At 37.4% G+C, this 20,641-nt stretch overlaps 1 protein-coding gene across 1 annotated transcript in view; it reads right to left on the reverse strand.

Annotated features, from left to right (window-relative positions):
• LOC126457232 (chromodomain-helicase-DNA-binding protein 7-like) overlaps positions 1-20,641 on the reverse strand; it is a 311,277-nt gene that overhangs the window by 25,756 nt on the left and 264,880 nt on the right. The window contains exons 34-36 of the mRNA XM_050093361.1: positions 13,080-13,377; positions 4,823-4,931; positions 3,692-4,007 (exon numbers count right to left, since the gene is read on the reverse strand). Coding sequence (XP_049949318.1) covers positions 3,692-4,007; positions 4,823-4,931; positions 13,080-13,377 — 723 coding nt within the window. The remainder of the gene's footprint in view (positions 1-3,691; positions 4,008-4,822; positions 4,932-13,079; positions 13,378-20,641) is intronic.

Here is a 20,641-nt window from a genome sequence, read left to right on the forward strand (position 1 = left end):
ACCACTGTATGCGTTATAAGAATTTTTAGTTATTTTGGTAACAGTAAATATTATTATAAATTGCTCAGGATGCCAATGTACACATTCCTAGGATGCCTGCTTTTGTGCTGTAATAATAAAGTTCTGGAAATTGAATAATTCAGTGCCTTCTGTTTAAGGATCCATGTAACCAAACAAAGCAGCTCAAAAGGTAAAGGTAGCCTAATCCTGTCCTACTCTCTCTCAGTATTTTTAAGTACGAACATCACAGATTTTTAAAACTATTCATGTTTTTGCAGGATATCATTTACAGCCTTTACCTAGCACTTGATTCTCTAATATATTTTATGCTATCAACTTAAATTTATTCTTCCCATTTCTTTGGCAGTGTGCATGATTGCCAATTTTAAATATTTCATATTAGTGACAGGAAAATATCGAAACTGCTAGCCATACATGTTGGTGAAACATCGACACGAAGAAATGTTTGTGCGCAATGGTCAACACCACAAAGAACAAAGCAATGGGTGAATTTGGCCTTCATGCTGAAACATTTTGGTGTGCCTGAGAAACCTATTTCATGGATTTTATGATGTTTAGATTTATTTACAAAAAGTCGATGTAGGATGTAAATAATTTGTGAGCATAGGAAACAACTTACTGTATCGTACAGGCTTTAGTCTTCCACAGGCACACAAACAGGGCTGGAATCTCTAGCACTATGTCACTTACAAGAATTGTTCTACATTCTGGATACATATGAGGTAAGTGCAATTTCATAGTAAAAACTGTAGACAGCTATTGCTGGAAATTTTACCCTATTCATGAATCATACTGAACCTCTATTGGTTTACTTAACACTTTCCCATGCTTTGTATATAACACCCAATACCTTGAGAAAGAAATGAGATCTCCTTCTGCTATCAGTTTTAATTAAAATTGAGATATCTTATCTACATTTCACTGGCCGCAATTTATGAGCTTAAAATGAACCATAATGCAAGGTTTACATTATGTGTTTTTACCACTGCAAACTCTTTAAAATTTCAAGCTATATTTTACTTAATTTGATGCCAGTCTGACAGATCACGAAAATAAATTACTTTTTTTTTTATCGATCAAATATATCAGACTGTAAGATGTGCAAAAATCAAATTTTTTTCCATCAAATATTTTTTGATAAGTCAGATGATATGTACTTCATACTGCCCAGAACACCTTCTCTCAGTGCAGGCACCAGCATTTGGTGAACAGTGTTTCAGGAGGACTTTTCCAACTAGGGTAGACCAGAGCTCAAAAACATCCACAGTATCTTCAATGAACAAAATCATTGCACCACACCAACAGTCAATGGCCTGCCACATCTCGAAATCAGAGTTCAAGGACATATGATTCTTTGAGAAATAATCGTCTCTTGCAGGCCTAAAAGGAAACTGTATCTGTCAGGAACGAACAGCTTTAATGTTGAAACTGCAGTTCTTTACAAGCCATACTGCAGAGTAGCAACTAAAGTAATCCAGACACGGATGCAAATGGATTATGAGGTTGTAGCAACATCAGGCACCAAAATACAAATTAGACAGAAAAGAAGGAGTCAGCTACAAAACCAGAAATCTTTAATATTAAACATTTCGCTGCTAATGGATGTATGCAAGTATGGCAAGATATTTAATGAGCAATTCGTATCTGTTACTGATATGACAGGTTCGTAACGATCAGTAAATGTTGCCCTGGAATGCACAAAGATATCCCCTCGTTGTACTTCAGTAATACAAATATGAACCCCCATCACTACAGAAGAAGCATAAAATTTTAATATATCTTTAAACAACAAACAAAAATTCTAGCAGTTATAATAAATATCAGAAAATTCTTCCAAGATTAGTAACACCTTAAGTTACTTGGACACTCATTCATTTATCACAAAAACATTTCCTAATTGGATGAAACAACTTTAATAGTAACCACTGTAGAAGAGAGAGGATAACAATTATCAACTTCTATCCATTTTCGCTCTTGCTGTGTTTCTCAAACTTTTTTACAAAAGGTTACTTCTTAATCACCGACAATAAATAATTAATTGTCAAATTTATAGTTTGGATTTTTAAATGCAAGTCCCTTATTAAAAAGGCTACTTATAGGTAAAGTGAATACGTACCTAAGTTATTAGGCAATAAATTACAGCTTACAATTATAACAAGTATTCAGTCAAAGGCATTTAACTGTGTAAATCTCATCATTTTTGGTAAATTACAGAGATATACATGAACCATTTCATAGAGTCTCATTTGATATCATAATATTCTAACAGGAAATGAAGTGTCAACAGGAAACAGTTGTCATTAAGGTGTCAGTCCTCAGTCTGCAAACCATTATTGGCCACACTGTTCCATCTTATATCTCTATCAAATTAACAAAGTGATGAGGGCTAGTTGTTTAACAAACAGCTAATACAGCAACAACCAATCAGAAAATGGTCTTGCTAATGCTTTCTGTTCTGTTCACAACTGTCACATTGCCTCTGCTACCTCTGGTGCCAGTTACCACAGTGAGTTGCAGATGATGCTTGCACCCACCAATGTCACATAATGTCATGAACTAGCTGTGAAAGTGTGCAGAAAATTTGCAAGACTGTTACCGACCTACGAAAGAAACCCAGTACTACACTTCACTGCGTCTCAATGAATATATCAAGATTTTAAACATGGCTGCAGCAGCAACTGTTAAAATTCTTCACAATAAAGGATGGCAGCCAAAAACAGTTGCAGACAGATGGTTTCGTTTTATTATAACATTTTGGTTGTTTCGCTAGTATGTATTTCACTGCCTACGTTACGCGAGACTCTCGCGCATTACAGTAGTGCCCTCTCTCGTTAGATGTTCCAAGCGCAAGCTTTATCCGTTTGACACTAGGACACAGGCAAATTTGGTTCTATATTTCTATTTTACATAAATGTCTTTAATTGGCGTGATACGCTTTATTTATTAAGACAAAGTTTGAATTAACACAACCTTTAATAATTTTGATGCGCTTATGTATGTATTATGGATTGTAATATGCGCGAGTCTGGCATATGCAAGTGCCCTCTCTCGGCGAAACAATCTACCTTAGTGCCTTCACACTCGTGTCTCAACAGTTCATAGGCGAAGTAACATTGTTAAACTGTTCGCTTTGATCCTGTACCCATTACACATGTCGTACAAATGGAGATGATATTAATTACTGACGACGCCTTTTGGCATAATTGTTTCATTATTCTCCAGTGCATGATGTAATTTTAGTAAGTACTAAAGATTGTGTGCCTATATTACTTTAGCAATTTCACCGTTATTTAAGCTTCTGTTTCTCACTTTCGTTGATATGGCTTTTCTAATGAATGTGTCTTTCTATTCAGGAAATGTACTTCTGATGAAGGTATATTTATATGTACCGAAACCTTGGTCAAGAATTTTAATAAAAAAATTCTATCCTGCAACTGTTTTTGGCTGCCATCCTTTATTGTGATCAATGAATATATCCAGAACAGAATGAACTGCTGTTGCTGCTGCAGTCACATTGCGTGAGCAGACCAACGTGAATTACTTTGTTATTTTGATCGAGATATAGGACCATAATATATCTTAGTAACCTTTCATGACTAAAATTGCTAAGGGTTACGCAATGTACTTCAACACCCTACTTTCATACACAGTTCAAAACTTTTTAACTTACACAGTTATTTTTCTTCATTAATTTGCCTAACATATCATCCAACTTGCTCTTCTGTTTATTCTTTGAAGGCATTGAGAAATCCTGCACTTCATTAAGTATCTCATTATTGGATGTATTGTCAGCTGGGACCTGTTTTGTAACACCCGACGACAAATCTATTGGTGTTAGCGTACTTGAAGTGCCTGGTATCACTGTGGTTCCTGTGTTTTTGGAACTGGGATGGCACTTCAGATCAAATGGAATTGATAGTACTCTAGTAGCCTGCTGATGTGCTGGAGGAGGCTGCAATGTAACTGGCGCCACTGGTGTTGACCTCCTGGAAAAAGGAGAACTTAATAGTGAAGCCAAATAAACAAGATTTTCTGTGCCTGCAGCATTTGTACAATGGATATTAAAAAAAAATAAATAAATAAATAAATAAATAAATAAAAAAATGCTAGTAACCAAACTGTACACATGAAAAGATGGGTGAAATATGTAACTGAAGTGTAAAGCAAATAACGAAAAACTTTAATTTCTCTGCAGCAATAGAGCATTTCACAATAAATGAGCAGGTGTTTAGATGATGAGCCTACAAAACCCAATGGGAATCTACAAGAAAATTTAACATACTGGTTGCTTATTATGTCATTAAATAAATATCTTAATTTTTTAATGATGTAAGCAGATAACTGAATATTCTTCATAAGAAATGTTCTTTCTGTGATGCTACTCTAGTCTGACTGATGCGATCATAGTGACACCCAAGAATGTTAATGTCAAAACTCCACAATCTTCACATCTTGGGACCCACAACTGCCTATTGCTAACATTAACATAGTTATTAATGGTGTAATATACTACTGACAAAGCTTAAATGACTGCATGCTACTTTAAACTCAGGACTTTCTCCTCTCATAGCTCAATTTTTGTGTCAATAATAAAACAACCACTTACTGTAACACCACACATCAAGCTTTCTATAGTAGAACCACACATGTTAAGCTTGTTTCACACTGCTACTGCTCATACATGATGTTTAATGTGAAGGGGCATTAACTATAAGTCAACTCTTCCATTTATGCACACATAATATATATATATAAACTGTTTTAAAGTAAAGCACTAGTTGAGAAAAAACAACAGATTCACCTGGACTCTTCAGACAGGGATTCATCATTGACCTCCCAAGGCAAGGACGGTTTTGACAGAGGAGGCTGCTGAGGTGGCCCACTATTATTCAATAATGCATGTAGTTTGGCTGCAACAAGAAACTGTAATTAGGAACTTGAAACCAGACATAAGATTAAGTGCAGATTACTCTGTCAGTCCAAATAGTTTTGAGGCTGGATTAATATATATATATATATATATATATATATATATATATATATATATATATATATATATATATATATATATATATATAAAAGAAAGTTAAAATGGTGGTTTTAATGATTCAGGTGGTTTGCACAGCTGCCCCCCCCCCCCCCCCCCCCCGTCCAGAACTTAAGTACAATACAATGTTCATATATAATATGAAACTGTCAGGAAACTTTGTCTTTGTGATGCTGTTGAACTTGCAGTGTACATTGGCTCGAATGTCGACTGAGTCGTCAAAAGCATTGACCCTTCATGTGAAATTCTGCATTTCGTCATTTTGCAGTAGGTCTGTATTTACAAAACCAAGTATTGTTACCCATGATGACTTTGCAGGCTTGACTGTGGTGCTATTAAAACAATCAACTAACAATTGAAGAGTGGAAATGTCAAATCTCACACCCGCCAAGAAAGAGAATCCAAAACCAACCTATTTCTCATTGTACATAACTTATTTGTACCAAAAAAATTGGGAAGGAGTTCTGATACTGCAGAATTACGCTGCCCACCCCATCGCTACAAAAAATGAGACAAATTAGCAAATAAACTAGATATTTAGGAATGTTCTTAAGTGCCACACCTGGAAATTTATGGTTCAAATATGTTTCCCAATACAAAAGTTGCTGTTCCAGGTGCCATTAATACAGAGGCACCACATTTTATTTACGACAATACAAGTACAGAAATAATGCAGTAATATTTTACCTAGTAGAACCGTAGTCCACAAAAACTGTGTCTTATTTCTTTTACAAGGCAATAACAAAATGTTGCCAAGTTTAGTGGAAAACTCTCTGTGCTGTTGACAAACAAATGGAAACACTGTCAATAGATCTTTGTTTTGAAACTGATCAACATGGCAAAGTAGGCATTCACATTACATCAAATAGGTTCATAGCTGTACCCGATGCAACCATCGTTTGCAAGACTTGCGAAACAAGAACTTTGACACATGACACTTTGAACTCATGCGGGATGCACTACCTGGCACAAAGACCATGCACCTTTCAATAATGAATGCTTGAAACATGTTCTCCATGATTTGACACTTGTAACAGGTCTATGGGTATGCAACAGTGTCTTGAAAACACATTTTTGAACAAAAAAAACTGCACACAGAACGTTTTCCAGTTCTACTTCTCAATTGAAAGTCTTCTAAGCCAGCACTACTGAACAGTTTGTGATATATACACGACACTGTGCTCTCAAGGTTGGAGAAGAGAGATTGCAACAAGAAAACTATGGACTTTCTGCTATACATCACAGTTGGCACTGGCTAAATAACAACAATTGAAAAGTAAAACGAGGACTAAATGGCCAACTGAGAACTCATTTATTTTGTTTCAATTAAAGCAACCTTGAGATACTGATTATGGTAGTGTTATGAAGAAAAGGTTAAGAACTGGCATTTTCACATCACTACTGTCTTCATCATTACATTTCAAAAGAAACTGTCAAAGCAACTATGTCAATGCATTCCACGCCTTGTGCCCTGGTGTGAAATGCTGTGTCATAGACACTACTGCTCTGGCACATCCAGACCCCAGGTCTGTAGGGACCCACTTTAGGTCTGACTGACCTGTCCCTCTTTCCCAACCTTCCCAAATCTACCCTCTTTCTTTTCCTTCTACAAAAGTTGGAACAGCTATTTTTCTACTTTTAAACATGTTTACAGGCAGTACTCATAATTTCACCTCATGAAGGCAAGTATTCACCATGTGTTTTGTCCCCTTTGTCATTGTACAGTTTTCTCACATGAATTCTTATTACTAAGTTAATACGTAGTGGTGTCACCATTAATCACTTATGATGAAAAAAATTATGTAGTAGCATGGAATGGCAGAAAAGCAATGCATAAAGTCAGAACTTAAATTAAGTGACTACTATCCAGTCCTCCACTCTCCTTCACCACTTAATGCCAAGCAGTCTTGGGTGGTTCAGTGAATTGACTTGTCCCAGTTCTGTTGCATGCAATTTATATTCCATACATAAAGGGGAATCAGAAAGTTCCTGTTTGAAGGGAGTTGCTGCAGTGTATATGCAATGTAATGTGACTCTAATACAGGTGTATAAGCATTGACATGTGGGCAAGGGGCTAGTGTGGCATTCTTATCTTTCCAACATGTGTACAGCAAATGTGGAAACATGAATTAGAGAGACATTATTACTATACGCACCAAACAAGACAAACGCGCTGTTATTCTTTTCTTGGCTGCCAAAGGACAAACACTGGTAGACATCCACTGGAGAAGGAAGACACTGTAAGGGAGAGTATGTCTGCCTAAAACTAACAATGTGGAATGGTGTGTGACAAGGGGTGCTGCTGCTTCATGAAAAACCACATTCCCATATCGTACACTTTGTAATGCAAAAGTTACACCAGCTCAAGTGGGAGACGCTCTAGCACCCGCTCTACGGTCTTGATCTCTCACCATGTGATTCTCTTATATTTAATCCCTTAAAAAAGGCTTGAAAGTCATGCCTGATGGACAAGGATGTGTAGCAAGCAGTTGCAAACGTCTGCACACAGCAGGACGTGGTGTTTTACCAAATCAGTACCTTCAACCAGGTGCATTGGTGGGGTGATGGTCTCAATACTCAGTGATTTTGCCTGATTCACATACTGATTCTGGACTGTACGGCCTTCGAACTGAAACTTTTGGAACACCCGTTATAGCACTGCAATTCATATATAGTGTACAACGTAAAATAATTACCCGTAGTTAGAAACTGCATGGTTAAGGCCTATGTTAATTGCTTTTCATCATAAAGTGCTGGGACGCAGAGCAACAAATTCCTGCAGTGCAGTGTTCACTTTTCATCGTTAATACAGATGGCGAATACTGTTCTGGGATACATAGTTCTATAAGAGTTATTGTTTGACGAGTCACACGGATGGCTTCTCATCCCAACATATCCCACACATGCTCGACTGGAGACAAGTCTGGAGATAATGTTGACCAGGGAAGTTGCTGTACATCTTGCAGAGTACACTGGAGTCTCACAATCATTGTGTGGATGTGCATTATCCTGTTGGAACAACACATCACCTTCCTGTTGCAAGAACGGCAATAGAAATGGTCTCTCAATGTTCTGCACATACAAGCACTGGTTAACGTCCCCTTCAGAAACACCAAAGGGGAGTAAGAGTTCTTGACATAATGTCTAGGGCGGCCAGTATGTCTTTGACAAATGCACTCTAAGAAACAGTGCTCACCAGGTCTATGTCGTACATGCACACGACCATCACTTGCATGCAGGCAGAATCTGTTTTCATCGCTGAAGACTGCGACAAACTATACCATCTTCCAGCGATCCTCTGACAGCACCAGTCGAGTTGTGTAGTCTACCCTGTGATGTTAGTGGAAGATGGGCTAGATGTGTCCATGCCCATAGTCCCATCACTATTTCGCAACAATTCATAGCCCATTTGGGCTCACAAGCCGCTTATCTACACTATGGTAGTTGTACGATCTGCCACCGGTGCACTTACAATACGATGATCCTGGCGAGTGTCTGTGCTGCGTGTATGTCCAGAACCTCATCTAAAGGTTTGAGAATGTTCATTCGATCAATGATACCAATATCAATGTACAACTGATACAGCATGTCCAACTTGTGTGGCAATTCTCTGAAAGGACCATCCCTCCACTCAGGAGGTCACAATTTGATCCTTTTTGAAGTCACTCAGTTGGCTGTAGGAAGCACGAGTGCATCTCTGTGGCATGGTTGCCTGCTTGCTTCACATGTTTCCATCATAATGAGTCTTCTGACTGTGGGCATTCCCTATTAAAGGGTAGACATAGATGGCACTCTGGCAGCTAAGCACCACGATTCTATCTGTTGGCAGACAATATTTAAACCATTATCAGTGCATCTACAATCCCCCAGGTGGCACATGCTGTTATCGGATCAAAAAGTAAGTTACAAGTTTTATTGTCTGCTGCAACACACTTCTAAGTGGCACAGGTACATTACACTTTTTTTGTAACAGCCACCCAGTTTCCGTAAACAACTGTCGGAAAGTTCAACCAATCTTTCAATTCCTCAATGAGAGAAATTTGCTCCTTGATCATGGAGCAATTTGAGAATTATTGTGTAAATGTTCTCATCTTCAGAAAATCTGTGATTGCCACAAATCAGTTTGTTGATTGCCTAGACATAGCCGTTTGTGGTTACGTCTATGGCCTTCCATCCTGATCAACATCACCCACATTTGTATGGCCTCAGTCAAACTGTTGGCACAATTTCATTACAGCTGACATGACACTGCTTTTTGGACAATACACTCCCAGAATTGAATGATGAATTTGAGTGCAATTTAAACATTTTGCAAACAAGAATCTTACTTTCTCAAGTACTTCAACTTTGGAATATGTTCCCAGTTGCTGCAGTACTTCACTTGCACACTGTGATGCACCTGTTTGCGGCACCATGGCGTTACTGTTTCTGCAGGAAAACCAGGACATTTATTCTAATATGACAATGCACCCGTAATATTCAGCAGAATATGGACAGGACATTATGGTCTCCAGTTATATTATTTAGCAAATGTTATCTCAACTGACTATGTGCCTTGTAGGCTAACGTACAAGTACAATTTATTTTACACTTTTTTTCCAGGATTTTGAATGGCAAACACAAACAATTGAAAATGCTTTTTGATTTCCAACAGTATACCCACTTCAATTTTTGTATCTTCATTTCTGACAAGTGCATAAAACTGTTGAACTTATAGAGATTATATTCATAGACCAAATTACGGTAGTCTTTGTACCTCTAATGATGTGCAACAACAATTACTGAATTTTCAATGTCTCCACAAGCTACAAAAATCTAATCTCTAGCTATGTTCTGTAATGATAACATGGCAGTGTGCCCACAGAACCTGAAAGAGACAAGTGGGTCCTGCGAAAGGAGGAGCGAATGATGCCATAGCTAATTATGAGATAAAAACTCTAAGAAAAATCCAAAATCTTACCACGCCTGCCTTAATCAAATATCAAATGCACCACCATGTGCCTGTCTGTATCAGTTACAGCTATCAGCAAAGTTTACATGCTGTGTCACATAATGAAATAGTGGTTTGGTAAAATTAATTTTATTGATATGCCAGCAGGAGGAATCTGGCACATTTATTACATTTGAATAAAATTTGTACACTCACACTGAATTAACACAAGTATTGTGTGTATGGTCACAGATACTTAATTGAAATCAGTGGTTCATCAAGGTTAAAATAAATTATGAATACATCATAAAATTTTAGCAGTTTAAAAGATGGCAGTGTCCGTATTCATTGTATTTGTTGTGGCTTGCTTCCTCATGTGATTGCTGTAGCAGTGTAGTGCTGTGAGCCAACCAGTCGTCTAGTGACTGCTGTTGTGGTCAGAGTGTCATGCGTGGGGGACCCTTCACCCATGTCATGATTGTCAGGATAGATGTCCCATTGCACACATTCTTTCATCTAACATCTTGGGCACGTATATGCATACATCACCGCAGTAGTAAGGCATCCTAAAAGTTGAAGCAAGCATCATGATTGAACTTTTTCTGCTCATTCAGAATTAGATTTGGATCTTGCTGTTTGTGAGTATAAATTTCAAGCTCCTCAAACAGGTTTAAGCTGTGTGTAGGATGCCTCAATTTTGCTGAACATTTATGACTGAATGCTTTAAGGTTGCCATATGTGCCCGAATGCAGTTTTGTTCTGAGTGTATATGAGCTCCCTGAATCTGGTTTCAAAGTTCCTCCCCGTTTGCAGAAGGATGTATTGGCAATAGGTAACTGTTTAACTGGAACCTTGGCTGATATTTCTCTAAATTACTTGGAACAAATTCTTTGATGAAAATCCTGATGTTACAGAGAACATCATATTTTACAGGAGCTATGTAGAGGATTCAACTGTTTTGTACAAGGGGAGAAAAAATGACACTGAGAATGTAGCATATAAAATGAGTCGTATAAGCTACTCATATACACACTAATAAAGAAAGACGGCAAACATGGAGATTTAGCATATTCAGGAGACATACATGTACCAATGTTGTTATTAATGAGTGCTCATGCTACCCTCCAAAAAGCAAGTGGGCGTATTTTAATGCAATGGTATACAGGTTACAAGACAGCTGCTAAGCCAGCAAAAAGTACAGAAAGAACTCAGCGTTTTAAAGCAAATGGTTGTGGCAAATGGGTACAGTAGCAAGAATGTGCTGAAAATTAATATGAAGTTAAAGAAGAGGTCACATTGCAGTTAAGAACAACAACAAAAAATACATAGTTTTTAACTTCTTAAATTTTATCATAAAGCAAATATTAAAATAGGTTTTTGTACAAATAACTTGTTAAAATACAGATTCTGCCATAAAATCCACAACAGTAGGATTATCTCACTATTCATGTGTTATAGTTTCAAATGCAATGACTGCAATACACAGTACATAGGGCAAACAGCAGGAACTTTTAAACCAGAGAGGGAGGGAGGGAGGGAGGGAGAGCCTAACAGTGTTTGGGCACTATCAAAAACTTAAAAAGTGTTCCATCATGAACACTGAGCAAAATTTGGACATCCTATATACAGCTCAAAAGGTTTGATACACTAACCTCTACGAGGCGCTTGCAATTCACACTCACAAAAAGCAAGATCCAAATTTAATTCTGATAAGAAGAACAAATTCAATCATAATGCTTATTTAAACTTTTATAACGGCTTACTCAGGTGATGATTGTCACTTGTCTAAGCCGAAGGTGACAGATGAGAGAATGCTTGCAATGACATATCTGTAACATGTTTGCTTTGCCCGACATCGTTGAAGGGGTGCTACTGCATGGTCCTCCACTTACTGTGGCAGTCTTTAGATGATGGGTCGGCTTGTCCCATAACATCAATACAGTTTTCACATGAGGAAGCATGCCAGAACAAAGCCAGGCCTACAGCAACACCAGGGATATGGAAACCGCAGTCTTTTACATTTCCAAATTTGTATGATGTATTTATACTATTTTTGACCTTGACAAACCACAGATTTTAAATTAGTACCTCCAAGAACAGTATTCTCACCATACAAAAACATAATTATTGTTAATTCAGTGTAGCTGTACAGGTTTTGTTCAAATTTGACAAATTTAACAGTTGCTGACAGTAACCTAGTGGACTGCAGCAATAACATGCCTTCTACCAAACCATTATATTACTACGTGACATAACACGTAAACTTAGGTGTCAGTTGGTGCATTCTGGTGTGTTTGATGTTTGTTTATAGCATGTTATGATAATATTTCGCATTTTCATAAAGTATTTGCAGATTAATTATTTTATTGTTGTCTACAGATTTGAGGATAGTTCATGCTGTAATGAAACCAGTCACTTCAAAAGACTAGTGCAATCAAGACAGATAATAAATCTGTTTTAAAACAATCGATTGTGGATTTTATCTCTGAAGACATTATGTCAATTTTCGCAAAGTTATGAGGTTAGTGAATAAGCAATGTGTTGTGCTCCTATATGTGTTTTAAGGCTGAGTTTTATTTACATATTGTCCTGATTCATTTTGCCTGAATTTTCTAGCACTCTCCTTTGATGCTCATGCTTGTTTACAACTGCTTTTTTTTTGCCTTGGCCAAGAGAAATACTTGTTGCACAACATACACTATAACATTACTTGCCTCTTGATATCCAATCTCTGATTACAAAAATAAAATGTTTAAATCAAACAATGGAAAATGCAGATGGAATGTAACAATATTATGAGAAGGAAAGTTATTACCATATAGCGGAGATGCTGAGTCATAGATAGGCACAACAAAAAGACTTTCACACTTGAAGCTTTTGGCCAATGGCCTTCGTCAAAATCACACACACACACACACACACACACACACACACACACACCCGCGCGCGCAACACTGCAGTCTCAGGCAACTGAAACCACACCGTCCTCTTTTTTTTGTGTCTATCTGTGACTCTGCATCTTCGCTATATGGCAAATAAAATGTTTACATTTACGTTAAATAATAATGAGGTCTACCTTACCTCTTTCTGTCTCAACATCAATTGCTATGTGTCTCTTTCTCTTCTTTGACGAAGAGACCCTAGAAGCACCATGATCTGTAGTTATGGTGATAACTTCTGAGCCTTCTGACAATGACATTGGCGTTGATGTTTCTCGTTTAGGTGTAACATCAGGTGTTTCATGACAACTTAGATCCAGTTCTCCTGTACTAGAAACATTATTCTGAATATTGCTTGATGAGAAATTCCGTGGTACTGGCCATTCTTTATTTTCGACAGCATGAATAATATGTTGTAGTCTTGTCTGGAGTACGTGGTCCTGGAATGACAGCATAGTGTAATTTGCAGTCTTGTGAATCTACAGCAAAACAGTTGCATTAACTTACTTCAGATGCTGTCTTGTCTGGAATGGAATAGAATAGAACAGGACAGTGGATACCAAACGGTTATGATATTCCAGATCTACTGATTTTTAACACTCTCCTAAGTACAGTTTCATGAGCTTATTGTTTTAATAGAATTTAAGACAGTACCTTTCAAGACAATTTATATTATGAGAAGTGCTTGCAAGTGAATGACAATTAGGCGGAAAAGTGAATCAGGTTTCTAAGAAACTAAATCCTACAGTAAAAATTGTCTCTAATGAATAATTTCTGGTAACAACCAACATCCTGTAGTTTTTGAATACACCTCGTAACAGAATTAACAGCTTCTGTGACTTCAGCAAACTGTGTGACACAAGAGCACAGAACTGTTGAACTGAAATGGAGGACAGGCATCCCTACTGGCTTTCATTCACCACTTTGTAACAATTGTTTAGTATATACAACAGTGTATTATAATTAAAAGATCCCAGGATGAGTGGCAGAAGCAGTCAACACAGTGACTTCTATATACACTTATCTCGAGGGACAGGCTTTTACTACTGACAAATGTCATTTTCTGCTGCAGTGGCCACAAACACTACAGTGTGTGTAATAATAACACATGTGCTGTTCAGTTAACATGGTGGCTCAAATGTTCAACTGCAAGGTGTACAATGCCAACAGTGGACTCAAGGGTGTAAAATAGTTTAAATGACCAGCATCATTGCTGAGAGCACATCAGCTGATATTAGTAATGTAACTTTTTGTTTTGAGGTTTTTAAGCAATACAGAGTTTAGAGAGGTTTGTTTGTTGTATTGATCTCATACAATGTTTTCACAGAACAATACCTATCTCTGATTCACAGCAATCATGAAAGAAGTCCTATATAAAATATATACGTCATATTGTCAAATATCTGTCTGGTGAATTGGGGTATCAAATCCCATGGCAACATCATATGGAATCTGTATCACTATTTCACGATTTCTTCAAATATGTAAGATGATGTACAGTATTTTTGTACAGCAACCTTCTGCTGCGCTTATGATCTATATAATATTTGTGTCAAAGTCTTTTGACACTGCAAAAACTCATAACTTTACCTCATGCTTCACACTAATTTAATCATATTTAAATCAAACCCTGCAAGTGCAATCCAGTAATAGAACCAAATGCCTTCCTCACTATTATGCATATCAAGTGAAATAATCAGATCATATAGTACATACTCTGTAACACAGTTTAGTTGCAATATTAAAAGTGTTTAGCTGTTGTAGATGTGGGTTCATAAGTGGCAATGACAAATGGATTCCTCTAAAAATTCAGGCTCATCCTGCATGAGGATACATTTTTTACTGTTCATCTAATGTAAGGAATAAAAGGAGAAGACTGCATGAAGTGTTTAATGTTAGTTATATATACCGTATTTACTCGAATCTAAGCCGCACCTGAAATTTGAGACTCGAAATTCAAGGGGGAGAAAAGTTTTAGGCCGCACCTCCAAATTGAAACAAAGTTGGTCCATTGTAATATGAGAGACAATTTAGGTCGAATGAATGACGATACAGCTACAGTAGTTTGCTTCGAGTCTTAAGCTTAGCAGTTAAACTTTACCAGGTAGCCATTGCTATGCGGCAGGCGCTCCGTCCGTATTTATATGGGTACCCTTCCTTTTTCACGTGCTTCACCTGGTTTGAATTGATTGCTGATTTTTCTTTGATCTGACAAGTGCCGTTCTCTTTGTTATAGGTGTGTACGTCACTCTAAGCACAAAATGCATTATTGTACTGTGTCGTGTATTGTTTGTCGCATTCTGACAATGAGTGTTTACGATCTGTCGCCGTTTGCGGCATGGCTTGCTTTTGTGCACGCTACCGCCGCTTTAAAAAAAAACGGGGGTGGGGGAGGAATCGTCTCATTAGCGAAACAATGGCAAGAGACTGCTATTTGTTGTTACTTACACTGCTGCTTTTTTTTGATAATGATCAACAAGAACCAAATAATAGACTGTGTATGATAGATGATGTTCTAAACGAGAGTTTAGCGAAATTTTTTCTCCATTTGAAAATCTTTGCAGGTGCCTCTTTAGTACATTACATTCCGCACAGAAATTAGAGCCATCTTAGATTTAAAAATCTAGTCAATTGCCGTGCTTCATTTCTGACTGTACCACTATTAGGCATAAGAATAATACAAATATAAACACGACATGATATGTCTATTCTTCCATGTCTGCTGTTGTCTCACTCTACTTTCGTAGTTTATTAGGCAGACAGGATTTAAATGAGATAGCAGCAAACACGAAACAATACATGGCAAAATGTTTATATTCGTATTATTCTTATGGTGGAGAGAATACTGCATGTGATTCACAATTCATAAAAGTTCCTATTAGCACCATCTCTTCTCAGAGGTAGGAAAAAATTCAGAACGTAGAGATGGGCATATTGACAAACATCCCGAACAGTCTTGCCAGTCGGATTTTCATAGTACATTGAAGTGCTGCTACATTCGAAGACTAACAATACAGAATTTGTATTTACTTCTTTGCATAATGTACGAAAATACAGTGGTCGAAACTCGGGGCGGAGAAAAAAAAGCTCGTCTTCCACCTTTTTTTTTTAAATTTATTTACTGACGCAGAGGTTTTGGCGCCAGTATTTATCTTGGTGCCTGAAAAGCATGCCTGTGTAGCGCTACATATATTCTACGGCAGAAGTTAGTTGTGGCGGCACCTACCAACATTTTTCAGAACTTTCGCTTGCTTTGCACTCGATTCTAAGCCGCAGGCGGTTTTTTGGCTTACAGAAACCAGAAAAAAAGTGCGGCTTAGATTCGAGTAAATACGGTATATATTTCACAAACAGGCTGTTTTATAAAAACTAGTAATTAGCATTTGCTACATTTCGATTGAGAAGATAATGACAGATGATTAAGTAGTTGTTATTTCACAAGATGTACCTCGTTATCCTTGTAATATAAATGACATCGAAGAGGATGGTCAGCAAGACGTCAATTTACAAGTTTTACTCATTATGGGATGGAAATGTAACACTGGAGTGAGATTCATAAATTGGGAGAGAACAAAAGACATAAGTGCTGATATTCAGTAACAATGCAATTAACATGGACACTACATAGCAGTTGTCACACAATGACAAGTCACTCAATAAAGCAAATCATTGTTTTCAATAGATGGTCCTCTCAAACTATAGTGACAAGAGTGCCAGATGATTATGTGCCTAGCTAGCAGATCATTTCTGTCAAGTCCACAGTAAATTTTCTTCTCTCTTCAGTGTGACTTCTACAGTAAGCTATTTATGGAGCACTATATTTATATTCAACTCTTCATTTTTCACTTTCTTTGATTTTAAGTTACCTACACATTGGAGTAAACAATATGTCATTACTTCTGTGACAGGTCAGTTTACAATTTCTACCTCCACCAAGAGAAAATTATGCACAGAGAAGAAACCAAACCACCACTGCACATTGTTATTTATCCAAGTTACTTAGTGGTAAAATGATGACGTTAAGTCTCCCACCAACTTGTCTTGATTTTAACAAGAATGCACAATTACAGCAGCTCGGGCCTGAGCTGCAGGAGTTGGCAATCATGTGTACATGAGATGTGTTTGCTTGTGTGAACAAATGGTGTGTGATTCTCGGTTTCGGTTGTGGCTGAAAGCTTACTTGTAGGATTCTCAATTGTGCCTGTCTGCAACTTAATGTGTAACTTTTATGGTAAGTAGCACTCTACCGTTTCCTACATTGTTAAACATTAATATTAGATTTAAAGTAGCAGTACCATGATGGAGTAAAAACTTGATCTACAACATAGAGGCATTATGCAAGGCCAGCCAAATATGAGAACTCAGGAAATGATAATCAACAAAGGGTCTCTGATATCTGTTAATGGAAATTCCATGTTGGAATATCAACAACATAAGGAAGAGAACAGACTGCTATTCACGGTAAAGATGACACGCTGAGCTGCAGACAGGCACAATGCTCTAAACACTTAGTTTTTGGCCAAAGCCTTCTTCAGAAAAGGTAAGAGGAGGGGTGGGGTGTGGGGGTGGTGGTGGTGGAGGGGGGGGAATTCTTAACATAGTATTGCGCTATGGATTCAGTACTTCCGCTCGTGTCTGATGAACTAAACTTTAATAAAGCTAAACAAGTATAATAATAATAAGGCATGTGACGACGGCCTCCTGTCAGGTAGACCGCTCGCCTTGTGCAAGTCTTTCGATTTGACGCCACTTCAGCGACTTGCATGTCGATGGGGATGAAATGATGATGATGATGATTAGGACAACACAACACCCAGTCCCTGAGCAGAGAAAATCTCCGACCCAGCCGGGAATCGAACCCGGGCGCTTAGGATTGACAGTCTGTTGCGCTGACCACTCAGCTACCAGGGGCGGACAGCTAAACAAGTATCCTAGTGACATCTGTTACCAAAAATATCAGGCTATACTGTACTCACCCACAAAATTCTACACAGTACCTATCTCACAGAAAATTTTTAATAAAATAACAGAACTTTATTTCACTACTGATAACTCAATTAACAGTAATGGGCACACTTGATAATACAAGATGCTAATGTAATGATAATGAATATCTCCATATCAAAGACTGCCAACTATGACAGTGTTACCATCACAGATAAAGAAGTAGATACCCTAGCATAGCTGACAGCATTAGCCTCTTGTCAAAATAACCTATATTTCCAGTAGAGTTGGAAGAATAATCCATCCAGGATTCTGTACTCATCAACATCACGCATTTTCAACCCACAGGATATTCTTTCCCTTCTTATGGCAAACAGGTGTGACACTACTTCAGTCTCGTTTTGACAAGGCAAAAAGAAAGTTGGCATCATCCACAAGAAAAACCCCTGGTATTTTCAAACAGCTAGAGGCAAAAGCAGGCCAAATTTCTGAAGCAGGTGAAAGGTCCAACTAAACCCAAAATACAAACTTGAGATGCCAACCAGTACCATATCCTTTTTGTACCTAACTACAAGACCATGCATGGCTAGGTAACAATATAATTCCATCAGTTTGGGGCTGGATACTTACAGAGGAGAGTAATTCCCAAAACAAAAAGAATGCTGCGATAGACTCCTTACTGGCAATCATTTCTTGTACAAATGACAGCAGCACAAAAGCATCCAGCTTCAAGCAGCAGGACCCTCGCAATCTACCATTAGCAAATATTGTTGTGGTCATGCATACGAGAATTAACCTGAGATGGACTTCAGGAGGAGGAAGATGCTGAGGAGGATTAAAAAGAGGGGGAACCCTGATTGACATCACTATGGAGGGATAATCAGATACCCAATGACATGCCCTTTGGACCATAAGCATTAACTTTTTTTCAGTAATTCTGTTATATGTTAGTTTCATTTATGGTAACTTTCATTTTTGAAATACAAATGTAGCTGATAGGAAATGAAATCGTATTTGTAGGTTGGATGTGTTTCTGTGCTTGTCAAATTTTGACACTTCAAATCATGTACCATGAAAAACTCTATTTCTGCCATTTTTACGATCCTCAGCAGAAATGAGCATTCCATTGAGGATAAGTGGGAGCTAATCTTGACGTTACGAACTGGCCATTAGAGGCATCAACCACTGTCATTTTTTGAAAGTTATGCAGTTAAAATTATATTGCTGAAACTCATCTTTTTAATTATTATTATAATGTGAGAATTTTATCATTCCTTTGAAGCTCTGCATCTTCGTAAGTATTTGGCGTAAAAATATATTTGAGTAGTGCAAAGTGTAGAAAATTTTAAGCTTTACAAGAAGGATCCCATGTGTTTTGCTGTTGGCAAGGTAAAAAAATTTACTCGGGCGGGAGGGGTCCACAATTTCACCGTATTTTGGCTCCATCCAAGTTCTCTTGAGGTTAAAAAGTTGGATCCCCCCCCCTCCACCCACACACACATCATATTTTAAATTCACAAAATTTGGACCTCTTTTAAGATCCAGTGTACACACTGACTGGATGATAAGGCAAAACGTTTTCAGAGTAAAACTTTAGACCAGATTAAAATGATGTATTCTCTTGTAGCACAAAAACAGTATAAACAATTTTAGAAGTCACTTCACAGATGCTCTCTCCAAGTAAATCATTTTTCATACTAGGCGTATTTCTGGTTGTCAATGAAAAATTGAATACAAAACATTTAAAAAAGGTATTCAGAAAAAAGTTGCAGAATATACACTATACCCATCACTTGCTACATATTCACAATAAGTACCGGTAATGTAAATATGACGATAATCTTCATTTTCTAATAAGTCCAAGATTTTCGACTCTACATTAATGATACAGAAGATTATGTCACTTCAGCCTGGCCTTTTATTTTGCACTGGCAACATTTTTTGTCTGATGTATAAATTGGGTACTTTCCTGGATTCTATAATTTTGAAGCAGTTGATGTATAATGCTGCTGCAGATACAAATGACCTTATTTGGTGAGGGTCGCGTAGCATTTTAGTTTTACTAATGAAAAGGATAGACATTTTGTTTACTGCTTAAGTAGCCCTTTGAATATGGCTTTTAGTGGCAGCAGCAGACTAAGAAACCATAGAAATGGAGGGGAAAAAAGAAATAAAAAGACACTCTTCCTTCAATGTTAATACTGAGTGATGCATTTTTGACCAGTATTTATTATTCTGATGAGAACATAATGATACAATGGATGCAAAAAATGTTAACTATTTTTTCTCATCACAAAGAAGTCAAACTATAAAATTATATGAGAAACTGATGAGGCATATTCATTACACAATTACCTTGAAGATGACTTCTTTTTAGCTATAAATGCATGTAACTATGAACAATGATGTGAGGTATTTCAAAAGAATTTCAGTAAAAAAAATTGGAAATCATGATGTGATTTCTTCCACGTTTAGACCCTCTAACTAGTGGTAGTACGAGTGTCCACCAAAAGACAAAACAGTACTCTGCTACCGGCATTAAGCCATCACTTTTTTATTATCAAAGCAACTTTTGTAGCTGCCTCATCTGATGGGTTTTCTTCATGTAGAAAATAAATTTCCGGACTTTACATTTAAAAGAGGGTAAGCGAAGTCTCTTACAAAAGGAGGCGATGACTACTCTAGTAGTTAAAAACTTGACTCAATGGTGGGAACTATGTATCACTTCCAGTAAAATAGAGAAAATGATCTAATATATAT

The sequence above is a fragment of the Schistocerca serialis genome, chromosome 2 (assembly GCF_023864345.2).
Source record: "Schistocerca serialis cubense isolate TAMUIC-IGC-003099 chromosome 2, iqSchSeri2.2, whole genome shotgun sequence".
NCBI classification, from domain to species: domain Eukaryota; kingdom Metazoa; phylum Arthropoda; class Insecta; order Orthoptera; family Acrididae; genus Schistocerca; species Schistocerca serialis.